Here is a 27719-nt window from a genome sequence, read left to right on the forward strand (position 1 = left end):
GTTGAGAATTCAGGGAAGGCATGGATAAATTCGCACACATCCAGCAGGCCTCCGTGGCGCAGTTGGGAGCGCGATGGCCCCGGCAAGGCCAGAGGTCGCAGGTTCGAGTCCTGCCGGAGGTGTGAATTTTTCCTGTAATTTAAAAATATTTTCAATAGATTATAATTTGACTTGTGTTAATTAGAATAAACAAAATACCATTTAAATAATTATGTTTAATAATAACTATGTATACATTCATCACTTATTAAATAAATTTCTATACAAAAGGCAACATCAAAATACATATAAAAAATTAAACAAAAATATTGCATAAAAAATGTAATTTACCTGTTACTTTTTGATTAAATAAATAAAAAAATCGTCACTACTTTAAAAAAAACTTGTATCTTCGTCTGTCAATGAAATAGTTATTTGTTATACAAGGGGGCAAAGTTGTATTTTAACGCCGAGTGTGGAATTGAAAAACGAGCAAGTGAAAGGATTCTATAGTTGAACCACGAGCGAAGCGAGTGGTTCGAGAATAGAATCTTGAACTTGCGAGTTTTTTAACACACGAGAAGTAAAATACATTTGCACCCGAGTGTAACACAAAACTTTTCCCCTCACTATAGCGAGGAAACTACAACGCAAAAAATGCGTTTATCACTGCTTCCAGTAGTTCTACAGGTGGTAAATCATCTTTATTACTAGATTCACCTACTTTTATCAATTTTAAAGCAGTTAATTTGACTTTGCTCAAGGTCAAATTACTTTACCCTCTAGTGGATAAAATGCGTTTTTACCCGCTGGTATTAAAGGACAAAACACGTGTTTCCGAGCTAGTGAGGGGAAAAGAAAATTGTAGTAAGTATGTACGGAATGCATATAGACTTACTGCGTTTTAATTTTGAGGAATAGCGTGAGATACGAGATTTTTTTAAAGTAGTGACGAAATATCGTTTATCACGCGACCATGCTTGCCTGCCTGGGCGCGAGTTTATTAAGTCACCTGCAGGATAAATATGTCTATGTATACAGTCAGCGTCCATAGGCTACGATGACTGCTATCTGTTAGGCGGGCCGTATTCTCGTTTGCCACCATGTGGTTTTATCTCTGATGTGATAAAAGATATCTCTGATGATACAAAAGATGTATCTGATGTAAGAAAATTATTTTTTAATCGCTAAAACACAATTGGCGTGCCATTCCTTGATAATTTTCTCATCATCCTCCTTGCGTTATCCCGGCATTTGCCACGGCTCATGGGAGCCTGGGGTCCGCTTTGACAAATAATCCCAAGATTTGGCGTAGGCACTAGTTTTACGAAAGCGACTGCCATCTGACCTTCCAACCCGAAGGGTAAACTAGACCTTATTGGAATTAGTCCGGTTTCCTCACGATGTTTTCCTTCACCGAAAAGCGACTGGCAAATATCAAATGACATTTCGCACATAAGTTCAGAAATACTCATTGGTACATGGTATACATTTAAAAAAATCGTACATTTCATGTGTGGACGAAACTTTCAGTATGACTAACATATTTACCCCCTAAAATATGCAAGTGACTAAACACCGTTTATAGTAAAGATTATTTGTGACATAATACAATCAAAATAGTGAACTCCTCGTAAAGGTCTACCCAAACCTATCGACGTGAAATCTGTTCTCGAAGACCAATTCTATTCATATACAGGGTGTATTTTGACAGCGGGTCAGTAAGGGCAGCTATGAGATCCCGTAGTCCTACGTGAAAATGGTCTAAGGAGACCATCCATCGATTTCAAATTGATGACAAATGCCACTTACAGATTTTGGAAAAAACATACAGGGTGCGAGAAAAAGGGCATTTTTGACAAACTTTTTTTTGACGCCAATCGATCCCATTCTTATCAAAGATCAAAAGCTTGTATGGGACCAAAAAAAATTTCCGTTTACAATTAGTATGAAAATGTTTTTTTCCGCATGGTGTGTTTTTGATGGTAATCGATTCCATTCCTATTCTGCACTAAAAACCCACAAATCAATAGCTACATTTTACTATGGGGAAAATGTCGAAAAAGTTTTCTTCAATTTGTGGCTCTTTAGTATGTACATTACCGCAAGTTGAGCTCAAAGAAACTATTGATACTGAATAGGAATGGAATCGATTGGCATCATAAAAACACCATGTGGAAAATAATTTTTTTTCATACAAATTGTATGGGAAAAGTTTTCGCGATTTGTGACTTTTCTAGCAGGAATTTTTTTTTGGTCCCATACAAGCTTTTGATCCTTGATAGGAATGGGATCGATTGGCGTCAAAAAAAAAGTTTGTCAAAAATGCCCTTTTTCTCGCACCCTGTATGTTTTTTCTAAAATCTGTAAATGGCATTTTTCATCAATTTGAAATCGATGGATGGTCTCCTTAAATAGACCATTTTCACGTAGGACTACGGGATCTCATAGCTGCCCATGACCCGCTATCAAAATACATACAACACATACAATCACGCCTGTTTCCCATATAGGGGTAGGCAGAGCACATGAAACTGCTAAAGTTACAGTGCCACTCTTGGCAAATAAGGGGTTGAAAGAAAACGAAACTGTGACATTGCAGTGACAGGTTGCCAGCCTCTCGCCTACGCCACAATTTAACCCGTCACTTGTATACACCCTGTATATTATATGTAAATGAAAAAAAAATCACTTCGTCGTCTCTTAACGAATGCGTACACACAATATAACGAGCGGTTTTCGATTCTGCGTCGATAGGTTTGAGGAGACCCTAAAGCAAATATTTAAGGCTCAAATTGCAACATCAACCCCCTAATTTTAACAGATCTTATTTTTTACTTATAATTTAATATTCTTCATACATAATTATATAAATAACGTTTAAATACAACCCATCTGTTACGTCTAGTAAACTTGGTTCTTATTTTTATTACTACCTACCTATTTACAGAAAATATACAAGGTTTACAATTTTAGAACAAATTTGGGTGAGACTAGAACTCACGGCCTCAGGATCGATACTCCAGCGCCCTGCCAACTGAGCCACCAAGACTTCAACCAAGCCAGCGAAATTTTCCACCGCTTAGATCAATGGGACCCATAGCGACATCTACCGTCATCCTCCTTGCGTTATTCCCGCATTTGGCATGGCTCATGCCTGGGCTTCGCTTTGACAACTAATCCCAAGATTTGTCGTAAGCACCAGTTTTTACGAAAGCGACATCTACCGTAACAATTCAATGTTCACGAAACTACACGGCAACAGCGGTTAAGTTTTGTTGGTTCAGTGAGGAGGCACACTCAAAGGTTATACAGATGGCGCCACCCTATTAGTCCATTGCACAGATAAAGAATTTCATACGTGAGAGCGAGAAGATGATATTTGTTTTCTCTCTCTCACATATGAATAACAGTGACATGCCTAGACACTTGCACAGGCGCCGCCTGGTGGGATAAATTGTCAGTGTGCCTCCTCGTTGACAGAGCGCTGGAGTATCGATCCAGTGGCCGTGAGTTCAAGTCTTACCCAGACAACCAGACATTCTTCACTTTTAAAATGATTCTAGTAGCGAGATTTTAACAAGTTTTACCTCAAGACTTTTAACCCTTAAATGCATGACCTTGACAAAGATTTATTCAAATTTGAATTTTGACATGCTGTCAATAGAGTCAAAAATGTATGATGCATATACACCGTGTTTTTTTTGTTTTCCGTTAAATTCGACACGTAGCTAGGTTCATTATCAGGAACCACCCTGTATATCACTTATAGTTAAATTCGCGTATACATAATAAATGAATTAATCAGTGTGAGAGACCCTTAAGGATAACATTCAAGTTAGTGTCAAGTGATTGACGGCACATGTCAAAACAAATAACATTAGGAAGTGGTAAAGGCTGTCACACACGTGTTCAGCTATTATTTTTAATTTTTTAATTTTGACGACCGGTCTGGCGCAGTCAGTAGTGACCCTGCCTGCTGCGCCGCGGTCCCGGGTTCGAATCCCGGTAAGGGCATTTATTTGTGTGATGAGCACAGATATTTGTTCCTGAGTCATGGATGTTTTCTATGTATATAAGTATTTATATATTATATATATCGTTGTCTGAGTACCCACAACACAAGCCTTCTTGAGCTTACCGTGGGGCTCAGTCAATCTGTGTAAGAATGTCCTATAATATTTATTTATTTATTTTATTTTTATTTAATAACTCGATAACCGTAACAGTTAAGACGCTAGTTTTTTAGAGAAATTAATTGTATTTGATCAAAAAAACCTTCCCTTATAGTTAACGGAATTCAATAAAAACACAGTGTACTATCTCTATGCATTAAAGGGTTAAATAGAATGCAAAGGCTGCACTGGAACCTTCTCGTCTAAATCCACCTTTCTCTCGTGCACTTTCAAATGCCCCTTCAGCGTACATTTCTGCGTAAAGGCTCTTCCACACACCGGACAAATAAACCTCTTATCATTCGTATGTATCCTCATATGCTCGCGAAGTGTTTTCTTCCTCTGATAAGACTTCTGACAGATATGACAAACATGGATTCTTTCACCGTCATGCTTAATCATATGCATCTTCAAAGCGTTCTTAGTATAAAAAGCTAAGTCGCACTTATCACACTTATGGTTCCGTTCGTTCAAATGATCTCTCCGGACATGACTCGATAAGTGCCCCGGTGTGATATAACTCTGCGGACAGGCTTTGCATTTGTATCGCTTTAGCTCTTCGTTGTGAATTTCAGCGAGATGTTTCTGTCGAGCGTAGAACGATGTTAATGATATATTGCAGCGCTTACAAGCGTACCGCACTCCTGCTTTATGTTCTTTCGATACATGATTCTCTCTCTTAGTAACTCTATCGAAGACTGCATCACAGTATTTACAAGGGAACTCACCGACTTCATGAGTTCTCATATGTCCTCTTAATCTAGCCTTCGAAGCGAACGCTTTACCACAATTCTCACAGATATAATTCGGGTAGTGTATGTTCATGTGAGTGTTTAAACTTACAAAATTAAGGAAAGTCTTTTTACAAACCGGGCAGTCTAGTTGATCTTTCTCTAGTTTAAAAGGTAAATTACTCCATTTACCATTTGTAAATTTAAGCCGAGTACAATTCTCAACATGAGCGTTCAATTCTTCGAAATTACTTAAGTCTGTGGTACATATTTTGCATCGTAAGTGCGTCCCACTTTTATAGAACCTCTGTGATTTTGAAAACATCATTTTCTTGAACGCTATATGTATATTCTTCTTATTATGTTGCGTTATATGTTTTTTCAAGTCTTCCAGTTTGGGTAAAGTTTCTGGGCATATGGCACAAGCGAAGAGCCTGTTCTGACGTATCTTGAACGGGAAGAGTCCTTGTGCGAGCATAGTTTCGGTATCAGCGATATCTTTGTAGTCTTTAGATTTCTTTATGGATATGGTGATGAATTTTTTTCGGGTTTTACGTGGTTTGAAGACTTCTGTGGTGGGCTCCTTTTTGACGATGACTGATAATGCTGGAATGACATTAAATTCTTTGAGTACACGACCTCACACACTCTAATATTGTTATATTATTATATCCTACACCGGGGAAAACGACACAACGTAGCCACGCTGTTTCGTCATCGCCCAAATCAATTGTTTAGTTATAATACTTTTATTCTTTGTAATATTTTTTTATGTTCTTATTTACTGTATTTTTTTTAATGATTTAATTTCATGCATTGGATTTATCTGTAATGTCATTGAAATATGTTTTCAAATAAATAGGTTATATATTGACTATTTAATATATGTGAGCGTTCCACAGCTATATGGAACCAAATATAATAAAATTGTGTCGCTTAATAAACTTCGAATCTGGGAACTCCATTCTGCTTTGAGGTTGATTAGCAAAGAGCGGCGCGCCTAGTTGACGTCACAGGTGACCAGAGAGCTGGCCAATATTTTGCTCAACGCATAAGCATTGCCATTCAACGAGGTAATGCGGCCAGCCTTCTGGGCACACTGTTAATTAATGTAAGTTAATTTAATTTATTTTATTTATTCTTATTTCTAAGTTTATTTCTAGTTGTTTTATTGTTTGTTTTTCAATAAAGAATAATTTAAGGTTGATTATGTATAAAAAAAACTGTTAAATTATCTGAAAGATAATCAACCTTATTGGCAATGCGGCTTATATTTTGAGAATGCACACAACCTGCCGATCGAGTATAAATAATACAAGTCGGAGTTTTCAAAAATAAACCCACATTACCTTTGTCATCATCATCAGTATCATCAGGGTCACCATCAAAGTCCGCGGGGCTGCCGGCCTCGCCAGCATCATCGTTGAAGTCTACGCTCTCCCTCTTCACATCTGTAAATAAATAAATAAATAAATATTGGGGACACCTTACACAGATCAACGCATAAGTGGCTCCCCTGATGTTGCTTATGTCCATGGGCGGCGATGACTGCTTACCATCAGGCGGCTCGTCTGCTCGTTTGCTGCCTATTTCATAAAAAAAAAAAAAAAAAACTTAGCCACAAACTAAGCAAAGCCTTGTACTATGGGTGCTAAGCGACGATATACATACTTAAATAGGTAAATACATACTTATATACATAGAAAACATCCATGACTCAGGAACAAAAATCTGTGCTCATCACACAAATAAATGCCCTTACCGGGATTCGAACCCAGGACCGCGGCTTAGCAGGCAGGGTCACTACCGACTGAGCCAGACCGGTCGTCTGCATGCAAATGCACATAGTTACATCATAGATTACTTACTTATAAATTTAATTTCTATCAAATATATACTACTAGCTTTTGCCCGCGGCTTCGCTCGCGTTAGAAAGAGACAAAAAGTAGCCTATGTCACTCTCCATCCCGTCAACTATCTCCACTTAAAAAACAATTCGTCGCCTCGTTTTGCCGTGAAAGACGGACAAACAACCAGACACACCCACTTTCCCATTTATAATATAAGTATGGATACACAAATATACACCGTGTTTCCGGTATCACTCAAAACCTCAGACACCCCAACTGATTTTTATTTTTTTAAACGTATCTACAATGTTCATTTTTTAATCTGATGATTATTATTTTTTTAAATTGAATTTTTAATTTTTTGTGCAGCTCTACTCGGCTTTTAACTCTACACTCAATAAAATAATTGCTAGCTACCATCATAAACCTTCAAACTGTTTAATTGTGTATGTTACTGCAACGACATAAGGTTTACATAGACAGCTATATCACTGTAAAGCACTTTAACCTGTGTCACAGTAAACTTCAAATTGGACAGGTGACGCAGTAAGCAAATTTAAACCTAACATTCAAAATGACAAGGTTGTAATTAGGTACGAGTTCAATTTGTTATGACTTATGATAAACTTTAAAATTAAACTGACGCACAACGTCTATCTCGTAGCGGAAAAAATAATCGTCCAAGTAACCAGCCAGTATTAATACCCTTAAATACTGAAAAAGGTATACAACCTCTAACAATATGATATGCACAATGTTGTATTACGAATTTGTAGAATGGGCACGTAAACAATAACTAATAATACAAATTAAAACAAAAAATATTACCCCCATCAAGATATAGCTCAATCGATTCTACTCTCGATTCTGAACAAACAGTTTTCAGGTTTTTAGTGTTAAGTGAAACACGGTGTATATGTATAATATGGACTAAACGCCGTGAGGCATTCTCTACCATTGGAATAAACAGAAACATTCCTTTGGTGCAGGATTTTAGCGATAAAAATTTTAGGTCACTAGCGCTTATTCTTGCTAATCCTGAACACTTACTGAACATCTTAGCGGACTCCTCGAGGCTGTGTAGGGAGTGCAGCGCCTGGTCCTTGAACGCCATGCTGTCTAGTAGCCGAGTGGCGCACGGGTCGCACACCAGTTGCTTTGTGTCTCCCAGCTCCATGAGGCTTATCTGCAAATTGAATTAGATAGATAGAATACTCTTTATTGGCACACCTCAGCAAACGAAACAGTGGAGACAAACCAAATGATCATAAATAGAGGCAGACAACAAGCGGTCTTATCGTTAAAGAACGATCTCTACCAGACAACCTTTGGGTAGTGGAAATAAAAAAACATAATCAAAAAGAGTAGGTGTAAGTAAAAACAGTAGGTAGGGGTAGGTTCGCGGCCTAATCAGGGGTGGCGCGTGTTCTCACGGAACGCACGTTCGCACTTTCTATTGTTACTTTACGTTGCGAGTTTTTTTTAAGGTTCATATGCGATGTCCACGTGTGGAATGGCTAATAATGCTTAGTTAAATAGACATCATGAATAAAATAGGACAATCTTACACATATCTTATTGATTAAATCCCACGGAAAAGTTCAATAAGACTTGTGATACTGAAGGCTTAAACAAAGATATATAAATACAGATATATACCTAGAAAGTAGTCAAGACTTGAATAAATAGTATAACATTTTATCTGAGAATTAATTCGTTTTAATCCATAGGCAACCCTATCATCCGACGCTGCGCACGTGCGGCTCGTTTCTTTGTTAGAATTTTGTAGGCATTTAAAAAGGCGGCATTTCGTGAACATCAAAGCAGTGGGCCTTCTGTACTTGTACTATTATATATTCTGTGATAAAATTCAAATGCTTGACCAGTAAAGATGTATGTACTTGATGAGCTACGCACAAAGCCCCAGCTGTCAACAATATGCCTAAACCATATTCTTAGTTATTTCAGTCACATCTCGGGCTGCCAGATAGCCTGGAGAGATTAATTATGAACCCATGCAATTAAAACTGTACGAGGACATGCACTTGGTGACAAACAGATGTCTATGGAGGGACCTAGTCTTCAAATGACATGATGTCATCATGTCACAATCCACAGCATTGAGGGAACAACTGAAAAATAAAATTTATACACCATGTTTTTCTTGTTTTCCGTTAAATTCAACATGTTGTTAAGTTCATTATCAGGAACCACCCTGTATATCACTCTTAGTTAAATTCGAAAAAAAAAATTTTTCGTCGTTTTCATACATAATAAATGAATTAGTTAGTGTGAGAGACCCTTAAGAATAATATTCAAGTTAGTGTCAAGTGATTGACATCACATATAACATTGGGAAGTGGTAAAGGCTGTCACAGACATGTTCAGTAATTTTTTTATTTTTTTAATAACTCATTAACCGTAAGAGTTAAGACACTAGTTTCTTAGAGAAATTAAATATATTTGATCTAAAGAACCATCACCTAAAGTTAACGGAATTCAATAAAAACAGGTTGAAGTATACACATTGAGTGCTAGAATAGTTAAAGCAGTATCAGTAAACCATGAAGAACCTCATAAAGGCAGGGGGGGCTCACTCCGCGATTCTATCGCTGCGCTACAAGTACATATCAGCGGCCGCGAGTCCGCGGCCCATTCATTGGCGACGACCTTCGCGCGGCACAATAAAATTCAATGTAGGCTGCTCGCGTACGGTCCGTTTGTTAATGTAGGTAAGAATTTAGAATGGCGGCATTTTGTGAATATCAAAGGAGTGAGCCTTCTGTACTTGTACTATTATATATTCTGTGATAAAGGTTGAAACATGTCAAGGATTTATTTAGCTTAGTAATATGTGAGTCGTTCAAAGAATGTTTAAAATGTTAGTTTCACCAAAGATGTATAATTAACTTTGTCTGCTTCTTTACATGTTGCAAAGAGACCATAGCACTGATGACAGTTCTGATTCTGACAAAGGAGCAAATACTGATGTCTCACCACTCTGCCATAAAATAACATTTTGTAACTCCTCCAAGTGTCAATTATGAAAATTTTGTTAAACAGACACAAGGACAAAGCAAGCTTTTCATGAATGCAGGGAAATATACCCAGTTGAAAGTCCAAACGAACATAATAAATATTTATACCAAAGCATAAACATCCAATAGGAAATGAAACCCTGAGCTATAAACGGAATGTTTATATTTATTCTCCGGTTAAGACGATAAAAAGCAAGAAATAAAGCATATAAACGAAATATTAAACGATAAAAAGGGCCAACTTACATCTATGCTGAAACATTTTAACAATATATTTGCATAGGACGGAACATCAGTCGAACTGCTACCGAGCATACTCTTCACAGCTCCTTCGTTCAAACACAGGTTACAGATCCCTAGCAGCGGCAGGCTCTCCACTGTTATCTCCATTTTATTTTCCGATTCACACTCCGCGATTAAATTCAATTCATTCTGATTAATTGGTAATCACCACAAACCAAAATTCCAATTAATTTTTGACAGCCAGGAATTGACGTTTGTGACTAACTTTTTTCTTTGTTTTTGGACTTTGGCGTGAGGAACTCACAGCCTTTTTGCTTTTTGAGGTGAGATGTATTTTTCTGTTTAAAAATGAATGAATTATAGTCTGTCAAACAAGTTTGTTAGCACAAAAGGCGCAAAATACAAATTGTGTATGGCAAGTTGGTACTGTTGGTAGGCAATGGGAAATCTTTGGTGGGCAGAATAAAGGTTTAATCAATTCTTCATAATTCGCCCCTAGATTATTTCAATTTTACGCTTTTTTCTACTTATCTAAAAGGAGTTGAGTCAGACTATACATGGATAGGTTTGAGAAAATCCTCTTTTTGGTGTGATTAGTCAAGTTGACACCACAATTCTTGCTAAGCCAGGGGATGTCTTGATAAAGGATTGTATAAAATTAGGGCGATTAGGTTCTTAGAGATATTTTCGTCGGTATTTTTTTATAGTCATTTTATTTTATTTTTGTAAATACATTGTGTTTGATAACACAAAGTTAATATGTCTAATCAAGACGCTGGACATCTGGAATGTAGTCAGCAACCAGAAGAAGTTGACGAAGGTATGGTTTCAATCCATTTTGACCTTACCTAACTAAGCAGAAGTTTCTTAGAAAGCAGGGCCGTAGCTAGAGGGAGGGCATTGTGGGGCAATGCCCTGCCTGCCATAAAATCCCATTACCCTACCAACGTAGAATTACATTGTTTCACAGGAATACATTATACATTCTACTTGTAATAACGGCTGATGACCTACGTACACAGACTACTAAGAAGATACTTACGTCTTAAATTCTGGCTACGACCCTGTTGGAAAGTATGCACCATGTGTAGAGTGAACACACACTTTCCATTTCTGATTCATCTCTTGCCAATACAAGCTTAGAAGATTACCTACTTAATGTGTTTCAGTTATAGACTGTCAACCAAATGTCGACTCTAAAATGTCTCGAAATTAAACTTTTCTACGTCAGTTAAAAATTCGCCCCTACATTTTCAATCATTTTTTTAAGTGTTATGGCTCGTCAATGATTCCGTCAGCGTCAAGGTTTAGGAAGGTACGCGTTTTATGGAGACAATTGGTCTGTGAGTGTGTGCTCTACATTTTTCAAATTTGCCTCCTTTAAGTCCCAAAATTTGCTTAACGTCTACTTCATGTTCTCCAAATCAGATGCAGAATTCAACGAAAAACTATCGAAAAATTTCGATGTACTGCCACTTTTCGAAAGTGCGCACAGTGCCTACATAGGCGTGAAGAAATACTCGCTCAACAACAACGAAACGTTGAGGAATCGATGGCATGAACGCGTTGTGAGCGGAATTTCTCCTGGAAGTAAACAGATGCCCAAAATCACGTAATTCCATTTTCTCGAAATCGTTTTTAAGAGTTTTTACAGGGAGATTCATTCCAAGCTAAAAGTTGACAGCGATTTTGATACATAGTCCCGTCTGTGCAAGTATTTTGCCGGCGGAATCAGAACGAGAATCATTTATTGTTTGTTATTATTATATATGTACATACATATGTTAGCGTTTATTGCGTGTTCCTGCAGGATTGTGTCAGCAAACTTATGTCTAGATATCACTAGCATAAGTTAATGATGTTGGATTGTGTATTCATACCGATACGTTACAGTTTGATGTTATGTACTTAACTAGCACAAACTGCACAAATCACAATTATATCAGCAGGGTCAAAAAACATCTGTTAACTTAGATTGGAATGACTCTATACTCTACGGTAGACCAATACTTTTACATTGAAAATGTTTGAACCAATTAAATGGAAATCGAACTAAGTATACTTAACTCATAGAATAAAATAAAATGTTTATCTTTTACATTCTGTTTTAGCGACTACCATTTCCACAACTGCCGCACAAAGTTCTTGCCGTCGGAGTCCCAGGCTAACTACAGGTCGCCGAAGTTTCACTTGACGCCCGGACCTGGTGTAGATCAGTAACGCATTTCATAATCTTTAAGTAGTTACCTAGTACACCTTCCAGTCATGCACGGATCCAGGTCAGGATCATGACCCCATCCCACCCCCTGGAGCCTAGCTTGGCCATACAAAATAACCACGTGATGCCCTGGGCTGGGCATACACGTTGACAACGTGATCTCTCCTTCATCCTTCGCCCGTACATTTTCATATTTATTAAGTGTAATGATAATGACTCGATTTTTATTTTTATTTTTATTTATTTTTATAATGACTCGATGTTGATTCCACTAACTTCAAGGTTTAAAAAGGCAAGCGTTTTATGAAAACAAAAGGCCGGTGAGCCGTTGCCTGAAAAATTTAGTTTTCAAATTTGCCGTTTATTTAGTGTCGGTGTTTAGGTTGACCGTCTATAAATATTATAAATGGGAAAGTGTGGGTGTCTGTTTGTTTGTCCGTCTTTCACGGTAAAACGGAGCAACGAATTGACGTGATTTTTTTAAGTGGAGATAGTTGAATGGATGGAGAGTGACATAGGCTACTTTTCGTCTCTTTCGAACGCGAGCGAAGCCGCGGGCAAAAGCTAGTAATCTATAGATTCCAGTAGAAAACATAACAAAGATCTGAGACGTAACTTTAGAGTGTGATATTGATATAATTCATTATATTTTTACAGTTTTGGACAAAGACCAATACCAGATGACATGATGATGTCAAGAACTAAGCCGAAAACTCAACCGACAGTCAAAAAGGATAAAACTAAAAAAACGCAGAAGGGACAAGAATTAGTTAAGTAAAATTATGTTATAACGAAGACATCGCATAGTCTATGTTAAAATATAAGTAGGTAACTTATACTTTTACCTAATATTCCATTTAACTAATTTTATTGTGATTATCTGTTAATAATATCGCCTATTCGCCAGTCTAGAGCTATTTCTATAAAGCCAGCCAAACTTTCATAATCCCACTCGGCTCTGTCTATATATTTTACCTTGGAGTGGGAAAGCACGGTAGCGTGTGGTAGCGTATATCTCGTCGCTGCGTCCTTTCCGCACTTTATGTAAGTGACTAGTCTAGATGACGCTACCATGCTAGCCCGTTTTGTTACAGCTGTTACAGTTTGTTAGCTTATTATTTATTTTAGATTTGTTATAATTTTAATATTTATTTTCTAGTCGTATATTTGTGTTTTGTAAATATGTAATTATTTTTAATAAATGTGTGTTTCGACAAAGAAAATACTGCTGTAAACTGTCTAGGACAACCACGGAAGTATAACTAAAGCATGGAAGCCATGCTAAAATAAGAGCTCGGTGACATGTATCTTACTCACACCACACTATTACCTTTTTTATATGAGCGAATGAGACAAAATTCTACAACTTCTTTCGTTTTCTCGAAGGTTGTCCCTAAATGCTGATGTCAAAATGGACCTGGGGTCCATTTATTATACGGCAAAATTAAATATACGTTTGTCATTTCACACTCGGTCTCCATCTTTGACAACTGTACATAGTCGTATTATATTGGTTCGGATTTTTAGCGCGACTTCAATGGTCGTCTTGACGATATTTATTTATTTTGTGAGGATTTCTGATAGATCGTGGAAAAATTAGCTCAGTGTATATTTGTGATAGTTCCAAGTTTCATTTCGGACTATGGCTTGTGTGATCAAGTGTTGCAAATCACATTCAGGAAGAAAAGAAAACACGCAAGAGGTTATATCATTTCATCGGTAAGTTTCTTGAAATTTTGATAGTATTTATTGATACGACCTGACAGAAATATAAATGTACATATTAGTAGTTTATACAGTTCAAATCTTATTCAATTCTGTATAGATTTTTGCATATTTTTTGGAAGTTTTCTCAAACTCGCAAAGGTTATGTTTTTTGGCATAGTGATGTGATGTGTTTTATCGACCATGCAATAATAACCTATCGATATCCATACCTAAAAAACGATATGAATGATTATTGTTCTTTGTTATGATTAGAGATAGGCCGAATATTCGTTAAATATTCGGTATTCGACAAATTCGGCAAGTTTTTCAGTGTTCGTATTCGGCCGAATAGTTCGGTTACATTGCCGAATATTTACCGAATAAACGAAGTAAATAAATAGCGTAACCTGTTTCGTAATTCATCACATAATGACATCCTATTTCTGAATTCTAAGAAACTACCAAAGGAAGTTAAAAATGAGTTAAAATATAAAATTTAATAATTTTGTATAAAAGTAGAATAACGTATCTTTTTTTTTTTTGTTAGCCTATTTGAGTGTCCCACTGCTGGGCAAAGGCCTCTCCCCTGGCTCTCCATGACTCCCTGTTCTCTGTTTCCTCCGGCCAGTTCTTCAGAAAGGCGTCAAGATCGTTTCGCCATCTTTGCCTGGGCCTGCCCGGCCCTCGCTTCTTCGTCGGCATCCACTTGGTGGCTATGTTAGCCCACCTATCCGGATGCATGCGATAGACGTGGCCGGCCCAGTCCCATTTAAGCCTGGCGGTTTTTTTGCCAACATCAGCAATGCGAGTTTTGGAGCGCAGCGTAGTGTTTCGGACTCGATCGGTCCTTTTGACACCTAGAATGCTGCGCTCCATAGCGCGTTGGCAAACCTAACGTATAATAAATAAATAACGTAAAATAACGTATAAATAACGTAATAATAAATAACGTACAAATAACGTATCTTAAAAAACAAAAACGATTTTTTTCTTATACACTAAATTATAGGAACATTAAGATAAATGTGTACCCATTAGCAATCATTGAAACGTTTTCAACTCTAAGCCCGGATTTAAAACATGGCTCAACCGAATATTCGGCCGAATGTTCGGTTCGGTAATAAACAGCTGAACCGAATGTTCGGCCGAATATTCGTATTCGGTAAAGTCCGTATTCGGCCCATCTCTAGTTATGATTCTCTTGTTATTTACTTATCTTGCAAATTCAACTTTATATATTTCTTAGATTTCCGAAGAACACTGGAAACACGAAGTTCAAGGTGCGATGATCGCGTTTACTCCCTGGACCCCACCAAAAAGGAGAAGGCCAAGAAGCTAAAACAGAGCCTGTCCCCAGGTCTCTATATGAGGGGTGAAAGTGAAGTAATGATTAATGTATGACTAAGTCTAGTCAAAAGTCATAATAAACGCAATTTGTACATTACCTTGCCTATTTTCAATATTAATAAAAGTGATAAATTTAATACATTTTTAGTGTCATTAGTTATGTATGAAGTTTATATTATTTTTAAGGTGAGAACATAAGCACGTGCAAAATATATCGATAATTAAATCGACACAGTCACATCCCTGGCTAAACACGAAATCTCACAAAACTGGCGACCACCTACCAAAAAGAGAAATAACTAGCATATATCCGTCTCTTTTCAATACATTATCTAATTCATAAGGAAGTCAAGGATGAGTATACGCGTTTCACACGATTTTTTATTAGGGAGGCTTGAGGACAACTGATGTATACGTTCAAATTTAAACAAATTGTAATCTTTGAAGGTCGGATCAGGAAATTTTCATTAAAATCTCATTGAGTTTATCTTTCAATAAAAATGTTAATTGTGATATATTGTTAATTTTATTTAATAATTAGACGTGGTAATGTGATAAATGTGTGAATAAAACTCAAAAGTATTAAGAAGTACATAATTTAGTTGATCAAGTTTTTGAACGTACTTTTGTACCAAAACATTTTTGTTGTTTGTGTTTGGTGCCCGACATAAAAAACGAATAAGATTTATTAAATAGAATGGCTCCCCACAGACAGTCTTAAAAATTCATAATCTTAAAAAAAACTTGTATGCAATCTGACAGTTCAAACTGACACTGACAGATCTGAACTGTCAGATTGCATACAAGTTTTTTTTAAGATTATGAATTTTTAAGACTGTCTGTGGGGAGCCAATGGGTAGTTGGACTTAAGAAAATCATATCACTATGTCTTTAAATACGTGCCTGTTCTGCTTGGGGCCTGAGGCTACAAAAGACATTTTCCATGAACATTATCATCAAGGAAAGAAACAAGTGTATTCCGAAATATTACTAAAAACTTATAATGTAACCGTAAGTATTTTAATGTTAACATAGTCCAATATGGTGTTATAAATTACCTATAGCTTTAAACAACAACATATCTGGAGTTGCATGCGTCCATAGGCTATGCTAGTTTGCCAACTGTTTTAAACAAAATTAAAATTTTGAAAAAACCCCCGACCGCGACGTAGTGGACCGATTTTCATGAAACATAGCTAAGAACACTCCCGACTTACTCAGCTTTCAGACAAAAAAACTAAATCGGTTCATCCGTTCGGGAGCTGCAATGCCAAAGACACACACACACAGACAGACACGTGAAACTTATAACACCCCTTCGTTTTTGCGTGGGAGGTTAAAATGTATAAAGTAACAGACATTATTATTTGTGAGTGTGCACAGGAAAATGTCTCATCACTTTGTCGAATGCTATAAAGCCGCTTTGTCAGTTTATTCGTATAAAGATACAAGTAGATTTAGCCTTAATGGTAACCGACAAAGTGGGACGTTTTACTAAACACACGACAACCTTCAAATCAAGAGTGAACAGGCATCTTCTGGGCGAGCTCACTCCATCGTAGGCCACGTCTTTGCCTTTGGCTAGTCTGTGGTCAAGAGTAAGCCCATTTATAATTTAAAAAAAAGAACACTCAAATTATTGCATTTTATAATGTGTGGCATAAATTTCAGGTATCACAACATATCAGTAACAGTAGAATCTGTGGACAGTGTGCAACTGAACTTGAGAGAGCTGCAGACTTCAAGATTAAAGCTGTAAAATCACTGAACCATTTGCTGTTGGTAGAATTGAAAGAAAATGATCAGTGGGATGATTTTGAGGACAAAATCAGTGTGGATTTTGATGATGGACCACAACCTAGTGAAGGTACAGGTAAAGACAATAAAATAAATAAATATTGTGTACTTTTTAAGGCATAACCACTTTTAAAAGATGTCGAATGCAGTAAATATATCTGTGGGTCTAGTGTAAAAGGGTATAACTCAAATTGACTCGATGAAAAAGGGCACATGTCTGAGGTGGGACTTGTCATAGAGTCAATTTGAGTTATACCCTTTTTCACTAGACCCACAGATATGAATATGAAACATATTACAAAACTTGTCAAAGAGTCAATTTGAGTTATACCCTTTTTCACTAGACCCACAGATATGAATATTCATTATGAATATGATATTACAAATACGGATGTTCTTAGACCTGAGATATACTTAACAGTTTGCTTTATGGCAATTATGGTCCATTGGCCTATGAGCAATTTAGTAATTATGTTCTAGTATCTATTATAACATGTGACCTAATACATACATACATACATACAATCACGCCTGTATCACAGATTAATAATAAGTTACTAACGTCTGTATCCCAAAAAGGGATAGGCAGAACACATGAAACTACTAAAGCTTCAGCGCCACTCTTGGCAAATAAAGGGTTGAAAGAAAACTAAACCTATGACCTAATCATGATGATATGATACCTATGATGTGACCTAATCATGTGTATAAATAATAATAATAAAGAAAAAAATTTGCACCCATAGTACAAGCTACATACCCATATAAATAATTTTAATATGAGTGTGTAGAGGAAAGTAGCCATTACTCGGAAATACATAATTTGCTGATACAGATGGCGCCACTTTTGCGGTATAAGCGTTCCATTCGGGCCAAAAATGACGTTTTTTGTATTGTTTGTTCAGCAAGTACTCACAAAAATTGTATTGTGCTGTAGCATAAAATGGTATTGTTAGATAGATCTATCTAACAATACCATTTAATTAATTATCGAAATATTATAAAAGACGAACATATTTATTTATGACCAGCTGGAAAAATTCAATAATGTGGCATTTTTTACAAAAATTTGTTGCTTGTTCATATTTGAGGACATCGTATGTAAAAATTAAAGCATAAAACTGTCAAAAATTACTTAAAACACTAAGATTAACTAATAAGGATTAAAATAAATATACATTATCCACAGTAAAACTTATTCATCTTATCAAATAATGCATTAGAAACTATGGCGGCGGCAATGGCTGGCAATGTACTGAAACTTGTTGGCAATCGTGACTCTTTCGATTCGTTTGAGGCAATCATATGCTAAAATTAAAGCATAAAACCGTCAAAAATGACTAAAAATACTAAGACTAACTACTAAGGATTACAATAAATATACATTTTCTATAGTAAAACATATTCATCTCCTCAAATATGCATTAGAATGTTTGGCGCCGCCATCGCATATTAACATACCGAAGCAATCTAGTCTCTTCCGATTCGTTTTTTAAGGCCATCGTATGCAAAAATTTAAGCATATAACCATAAAAAGGTACTAAAAATACTAAGACTTACTAATAAGGATTAGAATAAATATACATTTTCTATAGTAAAACACATTCATCTCCTCAAATGCATTAGAATGAATGGCGCCGGCGGCTGTATATAACATACGATCAAGCGATAATGATTGATTGTAGTTAAAATTCAGTAAAGTACTATGAATAATAAGCATGTATATCGTCGCTTAGCACTAGTACCCATAATACAAGCTTTGCTTAGTTTGGGGCTAGGTTGATCTGTGTAAGGTGTCGTCCAATATTTATTTATTTATTTATATGTACAGTACTTTTTTGGTGGTGCGCAGGCCCCGAAGGCCCCACGGTCTTGTCTTTTGTATTTTGTTTACCTTTAGTGTTTTTACGCGAGGCCGCAGGCCGAGCTACAGATAGATAGTGCTCCCACGCAGAATACTTTTTACACACTTTTATAATTGTTCTGCGCGGGAGTTGGACCTCCGGCCCGCCACTTCGCTTTTTAGACACTTTTATTATTGCTCTGTGTGGGAGAACTATCTGTCCGCAGCTCGGCCTGCGGCCTCGCGTACTTGGGAGCACCTCGGGGACGCTCTGGGCCTTCAGCCCTACGCGGAGCTCGGCCTTCGGCCTTCGCTGGATTTCTAAACTCAGCGTTGGGCCTCCGGCCCGCCGCTTCGCTTTTTAGATACTTTTATTATTGCTCTGTGTGGGAGCAGTATCTGTCCGCAGCTCGGCCTGCGGCCTCGCGTACTTGGGAGCACCTCGGGGACGCTCCGGGCCTTCGGCCCTACGCGGAGCTCGGCCTTCGGCCTTCGCTGGGTTTCGAAGCTCAGCGTTGGGCCTCCGGCCCGCCGCTTCGCTTTTTAGACACTTTTATTATTGCTCTGTGTGGGAGCACTATCTGTCCGCAGCTCAGCCTGCGGCCTCGCGTACTTGTGAGCGCCACGGGGACGCTCCGGGCCTTCGGCCCTACGCGGAGCTCGGCCTTCGGCCTTCGCTGTGTTTCGAAGCTCAGCGTTGGGCCTCCGACCCGCCGCTTCGCTTTTTAGACACTTTTATTATTGCTCTATGTGGGAGCACTATCTGTCCGCAGCTCGGCCTGCGGCCTCGCGTACTTGGGAGCGCCGAGGGGACGCTCCGGGCCTTCGGCCCTACGCAGAGCTCGGCCTTCGGCCTTCGCTGGGTTTTGAAGCTCAGCGTTGGGCCTCCGGCCCGCCGCTTCGCTTTTTAGACACTTTTATTATTGCTCTGTGTGGGAGCACTATCTGTCCGCAGCTCGGCCTGCGGCCTCGCGTACTTGTGAGCGCCACGGGGACGCTCCGGGCCTTCGGCCTTACGCGGAGCTCGGCCTTCGGCCTTCGCTGGGTTTCCAAGCTCAGCGTTGGGTCTTCGGCCCGCTGCTTCGCTTTTTAGACACTTTTATTATTGCTCTGTGTGGGAGCACTATCTGTCCGCAGCTCGGCCTGCGGCCTCGCGTACTTGTGAGCGCCACGGGGACGCTCCGGGCCTTCGGCCCTACGCGGAGCTCGGCCTTCGGCCTTCGCTGGGTTTCGAACCTCAGCGTTGGGCCTCCAGCTCGCCGCTTCGCTTTTTAGACACTTTTATTATTGCTCTATGTGGGAGCACTATCTGTCCGCAGCTCGGCCTGCGGCCTCGCGTACTTGGGAGCGCCACAGGGACGCTCCGGGCCTTCGGCCCTACGCGGAGCTCGGCCTTCGGCCTTCGCTGGGTTTCGAAGCTCAGCGTTGGGCCTCCAGCCCGCCGCTTCGCTTTTTAGACACTTTTATTATTGCTCTGTGCTGGAGCACTATCTGTCCGCAGCTCGGCCTGCGGCCTCGCGTACTTGGGAGCACCTCGGGGACGCTCCGGGCCTTCGGCCCTACGCGGAGCTCGGCCTTCGGCCTTCGCTGGGTTTCAAAGCTCAGCGTTGGGCCTCCGGCCCGCCGCTTCGCTTTTTAGACACTTTCATTATTGCTCTGTGTGGGAGCACTATCTGTCCGCAGCTCGGCCTGCGGCCTCGCGTACTTGTGAGCGCCACGGGGACGCTCCGGGCCTTCGGCCCTACGCGGAGCTCGGCCTTCGGCCTTCGCTGGGTTTCGATACTCAGCGTTGGGCCTCTGGCCCGCCGCTTCGCTTTTTAGACACTTATTATTGTTATGCCTGGGAGCACTGTCTGTCCGCAGCTCGGCCTGCGGCCTTCGCTAGTTAGTTACGTCCCCTCCTCAGTAGCGGTGGTCCACACAACGTTTCACGTTATCCATCGCGGCTGTGTCCCTGACGCAGCCTACCTTAATTTTTTATATTATAAGACATTCTTACACAGACTGATCGAGTCCCACGGTAAGCTCAAGAAGGCTTGTGTTGCAGGTACTCGGACAACGATATAATATAATATACAAATACTTATATACATAGAAAAATAGATAGTGCTCCCACATAGTGCAATAATAAAAGTGTCTAAAAAGCGAAGCGGCGAGCCGGAGGCCCAACGCTGAGGTTCGAAACCCAGCGAAGGCCGAAGGCCGAGCTCCGCGTAGGGCCGAAGGCCCGGAGCGTCCCCGTGGCGCTCACAAGTACGCGAGGCCGCAGGCCGAGCTGCGGACAGATAGTGCTCCCACACAGAGCAATAATAAAAGTGTCTAAAAAGCGAAGCAGCGGGCCGAAGACCCAACGCTGAGCTTGGAAACCCAGCAAAGGCCGAAGGCCGAGCTCCGCGTAAGGCCGAAGGCCCGGAGCGTCCCCGTGGCGCTCACAAGTACGCGAGGCCGCAGGCCGAGCTGCGGACAGATAGTGCTCCCACACAGAGCAATAATAAAAGTGTCTAAAAAGCGAAGCGGCGGGCCGGAGGCCCAACGCTGAGCTTCAAAACCCAGCGAAGGCCGAAGGCCGAGCTCTGCGTAGGGCCGAAGGCCCGGAGCGTCTCCTCGGCGCTCCCAAGTACGCGAGGCCGCAGGCCGAGCTGCGGACAGATAGTGCTCCCACATAGAGCAATAATAAAAGTGTCTAAAAAGCGAAGCGGTGGGTCGGAGGCCCAACGCTGAGCTTCGAAACCCAGTGAAGGCCGAAGGCCGAGCTCCGCGTAGGGCCGAAGGCCCGGAGCGTCCCCGTGGCGCTCACAAGTACGCGAGGCCGCAGGCTGAGCTGCGGACAGATAGTGCTCCCACACAGAGCAATAATAAAAGTGTCTAAAAAGCGAAGCGGCGGGCCGGAGGCCCAACGCTGAGCTTCGAAACCCAGCGAAGGCCGAAGGCCGAGCTCCGCGTAGGGCCGAAGGCCCGGAGCGTCCCCGAGGTGCTCCCAAGTACGCGAGGCCGCAGGCCGAGCTGCGGACAGATACTGCTCCCACACAGAGCAATAATAAAAGTATCTAAAAAGCGAAGCGGCGGGCCGGAGGCCCAACGCTGAGTTTAGAAATCCAGCGAAGGCCGAAGGCCGAGCTCCGCGTAGGGCTGAAGGCCCGGAGCGTCTCCGAGGTGCTCCCAAGTACGCGAGGCCGCAGGCCGAGCTGCGGACAGATAGTTCTCCCACACAGAGCAATAATAAAAGTGTCTAAAAAGCGAAGCGGCGGGCCGGAGGTCCAACTCCCGCGCAGAACAATTATAAAAGTGTGTAAAAAGTATTCTGCGTGGGAGCACTATCTATCTGTAGCTCGGCCTGCGGCCTCGCGTAAAAACACTACAGGTAAACAAAATACAAAAGACAAGACCGTGGGGCCTTCGGGGCCTGCGCACCACCAAAAAAGTACTGTACATATAAATAAATAAATAAATATTGGACGACACCTTACACAGATCAACCTAGCCCCAAACTAAGCAAAGCTTGTATTATGGGTACTAGTGCTAAGCGACGATATACATGCTTATTATTCATAGTACTTTACTGAATTTTAACTACAATCAATCATTATCGCTTGATCGTATGTTATATGCAGCCGCCGGCGCCATTCATTCTAATGCATTTGAGGAGATGAATGTGTTTTACTATAGAAAATGTATATTTATTCTAATCCTTATTAGTAAGTCTTAGTATTTTTAGTACCTTTTTATGGTTATATGCTTAAATTTTTGCATACGATGGTCTTAAAAAACGAATCGGAAGAGACTAGATTGCTTCGGTATGTTAATATGCGATGGCGGCGCCAAACATTCTAATGCATATTTGAGGAGATGAATATGTTTTACTATAGAAAATGTATATTTATTGTAATCCTTAGTAGTTAGTCTTAGTATTTTTAGTCATTTTTGACGGTTTCATGCTTTAATTTTAGCATATGATTGCCTCAAACGAATCGAAAGAGTCACGATTGCCAACAAGTTTCAGTACATTGCCAGCCATTGCCGCCGCCATAGTTTCTAATGCATTATTTGATAAGATGAATAAGTTTTACTGTGGATAATGTATATTTATTTTAATCCTTATTAGTTAATCTTAGTGTTTTAAGTAATTTTTGACAGTTTTATGCTTTAATTTTTACATACGATGTCCTCAAATATGAACAAGCAACAAATTTTTGTAAAAAATGCCACATTATTGAATTTTTCCAGCTGGTCATAAATAAATATGTTCGTCTTTTATAATATTTCGATAATTTAGCACGAGATCTATCTAACAATACCATTTTATGCTACAGCACAATACAATTTTTGTGAGTACTTGCTGAACAAACAATACAAAAAACGTCATTTTTGGCCCGAATGGAACGCTTATACCGCAAAAGTGGCGCCATCTGTATCAGCAAATTATGTATTTCCGAGTAATGGCTACTTTCCTCTACACACTCATATTAAAATTATTTATATGGGTATTATAGTTACGGAGATATAAGCCGCCGCGCCATAACACTTTTCGTTACACCTGGTTTTCGGTCCGGTCACTCTACTACGGGTTTTTAAAGACGTTCACATAACGTTTCACGTCAAAACATCCATGACTCAGGAACAAATAGATGCCCTTACCGGGATTCGTCGAACCTGGGACCAAATAGATAACTAAGTAGGTTCATTGTTCCATTTTCAGGTCTCTATGTCGTAAAACTGAACTCCAAGAATCACTGTTACAACACTAATGAGGAGACTTCTGCAAATGATGCTGAGGTTTTGGGTTTCCAGGAAGATGATGAAATGATACAGGAACCAAGCTTGATGGAAGAAAGAGAAGGTAACGGATGATTTATACGAATCCTATTTTGTGACGCCTAAACTATGCCGCCTGAAAAAGGCATTGTATGATAGTTTCCATAGTTTCCGTGCCTTTCTTTGCAAGCGCGGATCCAGCTTCGTGCCCAGGGGGGGGGGTCACGTGGTCTATTTGTATGGCCAACCTAAGCTGCAGGGGGGTCATGACCCCCCCCCCCCTTCCCCTGTATCCGCGCATGTTTCTTTGACATGAATTGTATTAAAATACATACATACATACATACAATCACGCCTGTATCCCATAAAGGGGTGGGCAGAACACATGAAACTACTAAAGCTTCAGTGCCACTCTTGGCAAATAAGGGGTTGAAAGAAAACGAAACTGTGGCATTGCAGTGATAGGTTGCCAGCCTCTCGCCTACGCTACAGTTTAACCCATGTATTAAAATAATAATGAGAATATGCAATGTGTAAATAATTTGTAATTTTTTTAATGACTAATGTAATGAGTATTAATTATTAATTTATTATTTTACAGTAGTTACTTAACTCCTTATAATTTTTGGTCTGTTAAATAACTTTTAGCATAAGCTATTAGAATAGCTTATAAGTAAAATTTGCATGATTATTCAAGTAGAATGTACGCACTTTTTGTATACTTACACTTAAAAACTCACTGTAATACTACATTTTTGCAAATAAATATTGATTGATTGATTTGTGGCATACCAGCAAAAAAAGACACGGAAAGACCCATGTCAAGCTCAAAAAGGCTTGGCTTATGTTGTGGGTACTAAGACAAATGTATATAATAAACACATAGGGTAAATTGCCAGTGACTGGCCAGTGTCCAATAACTGGCCACCCTATAACAAAAATTAACTGTCTTTACATATAAATAGAGCTCATTTTTACATAAAATTTATATTACTGACCACCTTTCAGTAACTGGCCATGTTTTGCTGAAACATTAAAATCTGACTTCTTAAGAACGTGCAAAAGGTAGATGGCGCCACTAATAATGCCTTGTTGCCATGGTGTTAAGTGTCACTTTTGAGCCATAAATATGACAAATCGAAAGTGACACTTAACGCCATCTTCGAGTGTAATCTATTTACTAAAGCACGTTCTTGGCGGTCGCATTTTAATGTATGGGATGGTATAATTTTCTTATAGGTATTTAATCTATGGCTAAAATGAATTCTGTTTATAAGTATACAGAATTCATTTTTAGTACAAGGTGGCCAGCTACTGGCAATTTACCCTACTATATAAAATAGATATGTCCTCCTTGAAAAAATAGATGTATCCTCCTCCCTCACGGGAGCCTGGGGTCCGCTGTGACAACTAATTACAAGATTTGGAGTAGGCACTAGTTTTACGAAAGCGACTGCCATCTGACCTTCCAACCCGAAGGGTAACTAGGCCTTATTGGAATTAGTCCGGTTTCCTCACGATGTTTTCCTTCACCGAAAAATGACTGGCAAATATCAAATGACATTTCGCACATAAGTTCCGAAAACTCATTGGTACGAGCCGGGGTTCGAACCCGCGACCTCCGGATTGAAAGTCGCACGCTCTTACCGCTAGGCCACCAGCGCTTATAAAATAGATATGTATCATCCATAATTCAGGCATAAAATATGGGCTGAACACACAAAGGATTTAAACGTTGATTTAAACCTAGGACCAACAACAAAATTAAAACTTATTTAAAAATATTTTAAGCGGGTTACTCACGTATTAAGTCGATATAGCGTTCGACATGTTTCGGTTCAATTTCGAGAACCTTTCTCAAGAGTAGCGACCCCGCCGTTACATGTCGAGAGCGCGACGCATACTGCGGGCGCTTGCTCGGTGCGCGCGGCTCGGTCGAACGCTATATCGACTTAATACGTGAGTAACCCGCTTAAAATATTTTTAAATATGTATGAGTCTCACGGGAGTTTTATAGTTAAAATTAAAACTTCTTAGAACAAATTAAATTATCCTCATAGAAAATAATTTTATTTGTATTTTTAGTAGACACACTTCTATTTTAATTATAAACTGAAATAAATGTCTTATATAAATGTCATCCAGCTTTGGACACTTGGAGGCCTTGGTCATTTTTTCTTTGTATATGACATTTATTTCAGTTTAAAATTAAAACTATTCTATTTTTTAGTCTTCTTGTATACCTAGTTCATTATAGGATACATTAAAATAATCATTAAATGTTATAAAATAAATTAAATTAAATTTTTCAGGTCTTCAAAACAGTCTGCAGCAAAATTTAAAACAAGAATCGCAAATCAACAAGGACTTAAAGGAGAACTCTTTAAAATTAGTATTTAACTCAAACCTCTGTCTATTCAAGTCTTTAAAGACCAAATTTGGCTGTTTCGTCTGTAAAGACTCATTCCTTAACATAAAAGACCTAAGAGAACATTCCAAAAAACATTCTAACGCAGAGGTAATAAAAACCAAATTCAATCGCTTGAGAGGCATGTCATACCAAAACGCAGATATTTCAAATTTGGAATGTACAAAATGTGGACAAACTTTTTTAAATTTGACAGATCTGAAAAAACACCTCATAGAAAATCATGAGATCAAATTCGGTGATGCTGAACATTTTTTAATACCATACAATTTGCAAGATTCCTTCCAATGTGTTTTATGTAGCGAAAAATTCAACACATACATGAGATTGTCCGTTCATATGAATAATCATTATTCAAATAATGTGTGCGAAATTTGCGGTAATTCGTACATAAACAGAATAAGTTTAAGAATCCATTTGCAAACGCGCCATAAAGAAAAAAAGTGTAGTCTATGCTCTGATATTTTTTTATCGAGTTACGCGCGCGTTCGACATATGAGGACACACCATAACAGTTCTATGTCAAAGAGATACTGTCTTGTCTGTGGTAAAACGTTCCTTTACACGTATCAGCTGGTCGAGCACAAAATTTTAGAGCATGGCGCGAAACGTCAGTTGAATAAATGTTCTTTATGCCCAAAAACATTTTTAAATTTGCAAAATTTGAAGATTCACATACGTTCCGTGCATGTTAGAGAGAGGAATTTTCCTTGTAATGCGTGTGAGATGAGGTTTTTTACTAAGTTCGATCAGAAAAGGCATGAGAAGACGCATTTGGATGAAAAAACGTATGTTTGTGGGATTTGCGATAGTAAATTTAAGGGGAAGGACTCTTTGAGGAGGCATTTGAAGCGACAACATGGGCAAACATAGTATTTTATGCAGAGCACATAATCATTATAACTATGTATATTCTTAGTAGTTCCTGACTTTACAATAATTGTGTATAATTCTGTATATAATAAACCACTTGTGTGTATTATACACAAACAATTGTGTAAAATAAACCACTTGAAGATATTAGTAATATAAATGTATTTTTATTTAATTATTATATAGAATTAAATTAAATTCGGAAACTGCGAACTACTCCATACAGACTTCCACCCCCATTTTAGATAAGTGGGGGGTTAGAAAGAGATAAAAAGTAGCCTATGTCACTTTCCATCCCTTCAACCAATTCAACTATCTCAACTTTAAAAAATCATGTCAAACCGTCGCTCTGTTTTGCCGTGAAAGACGGACAAACAAACAGACACACACACTTTCCCATTTATAATATTAAGTATGGATAGATGGCCAAAATTAGCTTGATGAGATCATAATGAACCTTATTATGAGTATAATAAGGTAGTAACTTGATATACTTAGTTTGTAGAATTCGACATGATTCGTAATGTTGTTGGGTAATGTAATTGAACAACAAAATGATATAAGTTTAGTGATGATGATGATGATCTATTCAAACACAAATAATAAAATTATAAAGAAATTAAAAAATAGTAATTTCAAAGCAATTACTTTCTTACCTTACCGCCATCTAGTTTAAGAGTAAAGTTACTAAATTCCTTCATTAGTACTGCCATCTACCCTATATAAATAAAACTACTA

At 39.0% G+C, this 27719-nt stretch overlaps 2 protein-coding genes and 1 non-coding gene across 3 annotated transcripts; 2 read left to right on the forward strand and 1 right to left on the reverse strand.

Annotated features, from left to right (window-relative positions):
* The first annotated feature begins 47 nt into the window (after positions 1-47).
* Trnaa-ggc lies at positions 48-122 on the forward strand. The gene has a single exon. It is a non-coding gene; the product is annotated as a tRNA-Ala (tRNA).
* A 4073-nt stretch (positions 123-4195) lies between these two features.
* On the reverse strand, positions 4196-10241 carry LOC125239938 (zinc finger protein 26-like). Its single transcript, XM_048147715.1, has 4 exons — positions 10020-10241; positions 7786-7921; positions 6235-6336; positions 4196-5491 (listed from the first exon to the last, which is right to left on the reverse strand). Exons 1-4 carry the CDS (start codon positions 10161-10163, stop codon positions 4320-4322), a joined length of 1554 nt encoding a protein of 517 aa, XP_048003672.1. The 5' UTR covers positions 10164-10241; the 3' UTR covers positions 4196-4319.
* A 6842-nt stretch (positions 10242-17083) lies between these two features.
* On the forward strand, positions 17084-27104 carry LOC125239950 (zinc finger protein 596-like). Its single transcript, XM_048147735.1, has 3 exons — positions 17084-17161; positions 23625-23765; positions 25993-27104. Exons 2-3 carry the CDS (start codon positions 23729-23731, stop codon positions 26979-26981), a joined length of 1026 nt encoding a protein of 341 aa, XP_048003692.1. The 5' UTR covers positions 17084-17161; positions 23625-23728; the 3' UTR covers positions 26982-27104.
* Positions 27105-27719: the final 615 nt, after the last annotated feature.

This window comes from Leguminivora glycinivorella, chromosome 26, assembly GCF_023078275.1.
Source record: "Leguminivora glycinivorella isolate SPB_JAAS2020 chromosome 26, LegGlyc_1.1, whole genome shotgun sequence".
Classification (NCBI taxonomy): domain Eukaryota; kingdom Metazoa; phylum Arthropoda; class Insecta; order Lepidoptera; family Tortricidae; genus Leguminivora; species Leguminivora glycinivorella.

Bases quoted from the DNA above. Each gene is read 5' to 3' on its own strand.
- LOC125239938 (XM_048147715.1), bottom strand. From the start codon at position 10,163: ATGGAGATAACAGTGGAGAGCCTGCCGCTGCTAGGGATCTGTAACCTG. The intron at 7,922-10,019 runs GTAAGTTGGCCC...TTCAATTTGCAG, and splicing joins TAAAATGTTTCAGCATAGAT to ATAAGCCTCATGGAGCTGGG. The intron at 5,492-6,234 runs GTAATGTGGGTT...ATGTCATTCCAG, and splicing joins TACTGATGATGATGACAAAG to CATTATCAGTCATCGTCAAA.
- LOC125239950 (XM_048147735.1), top strand. From the start codon at position 23,729: ATGATACAGGAACCAAGCTTGATGGAAGAAAGAGAAG. The intron at 23,766-25,992 runs GTAACGGATGAT...TAAATTTTTCAG, and splicing joins CTTGATGGAAGAAAGAGAAG to GTCTTCAAAACAGTCTGCAG.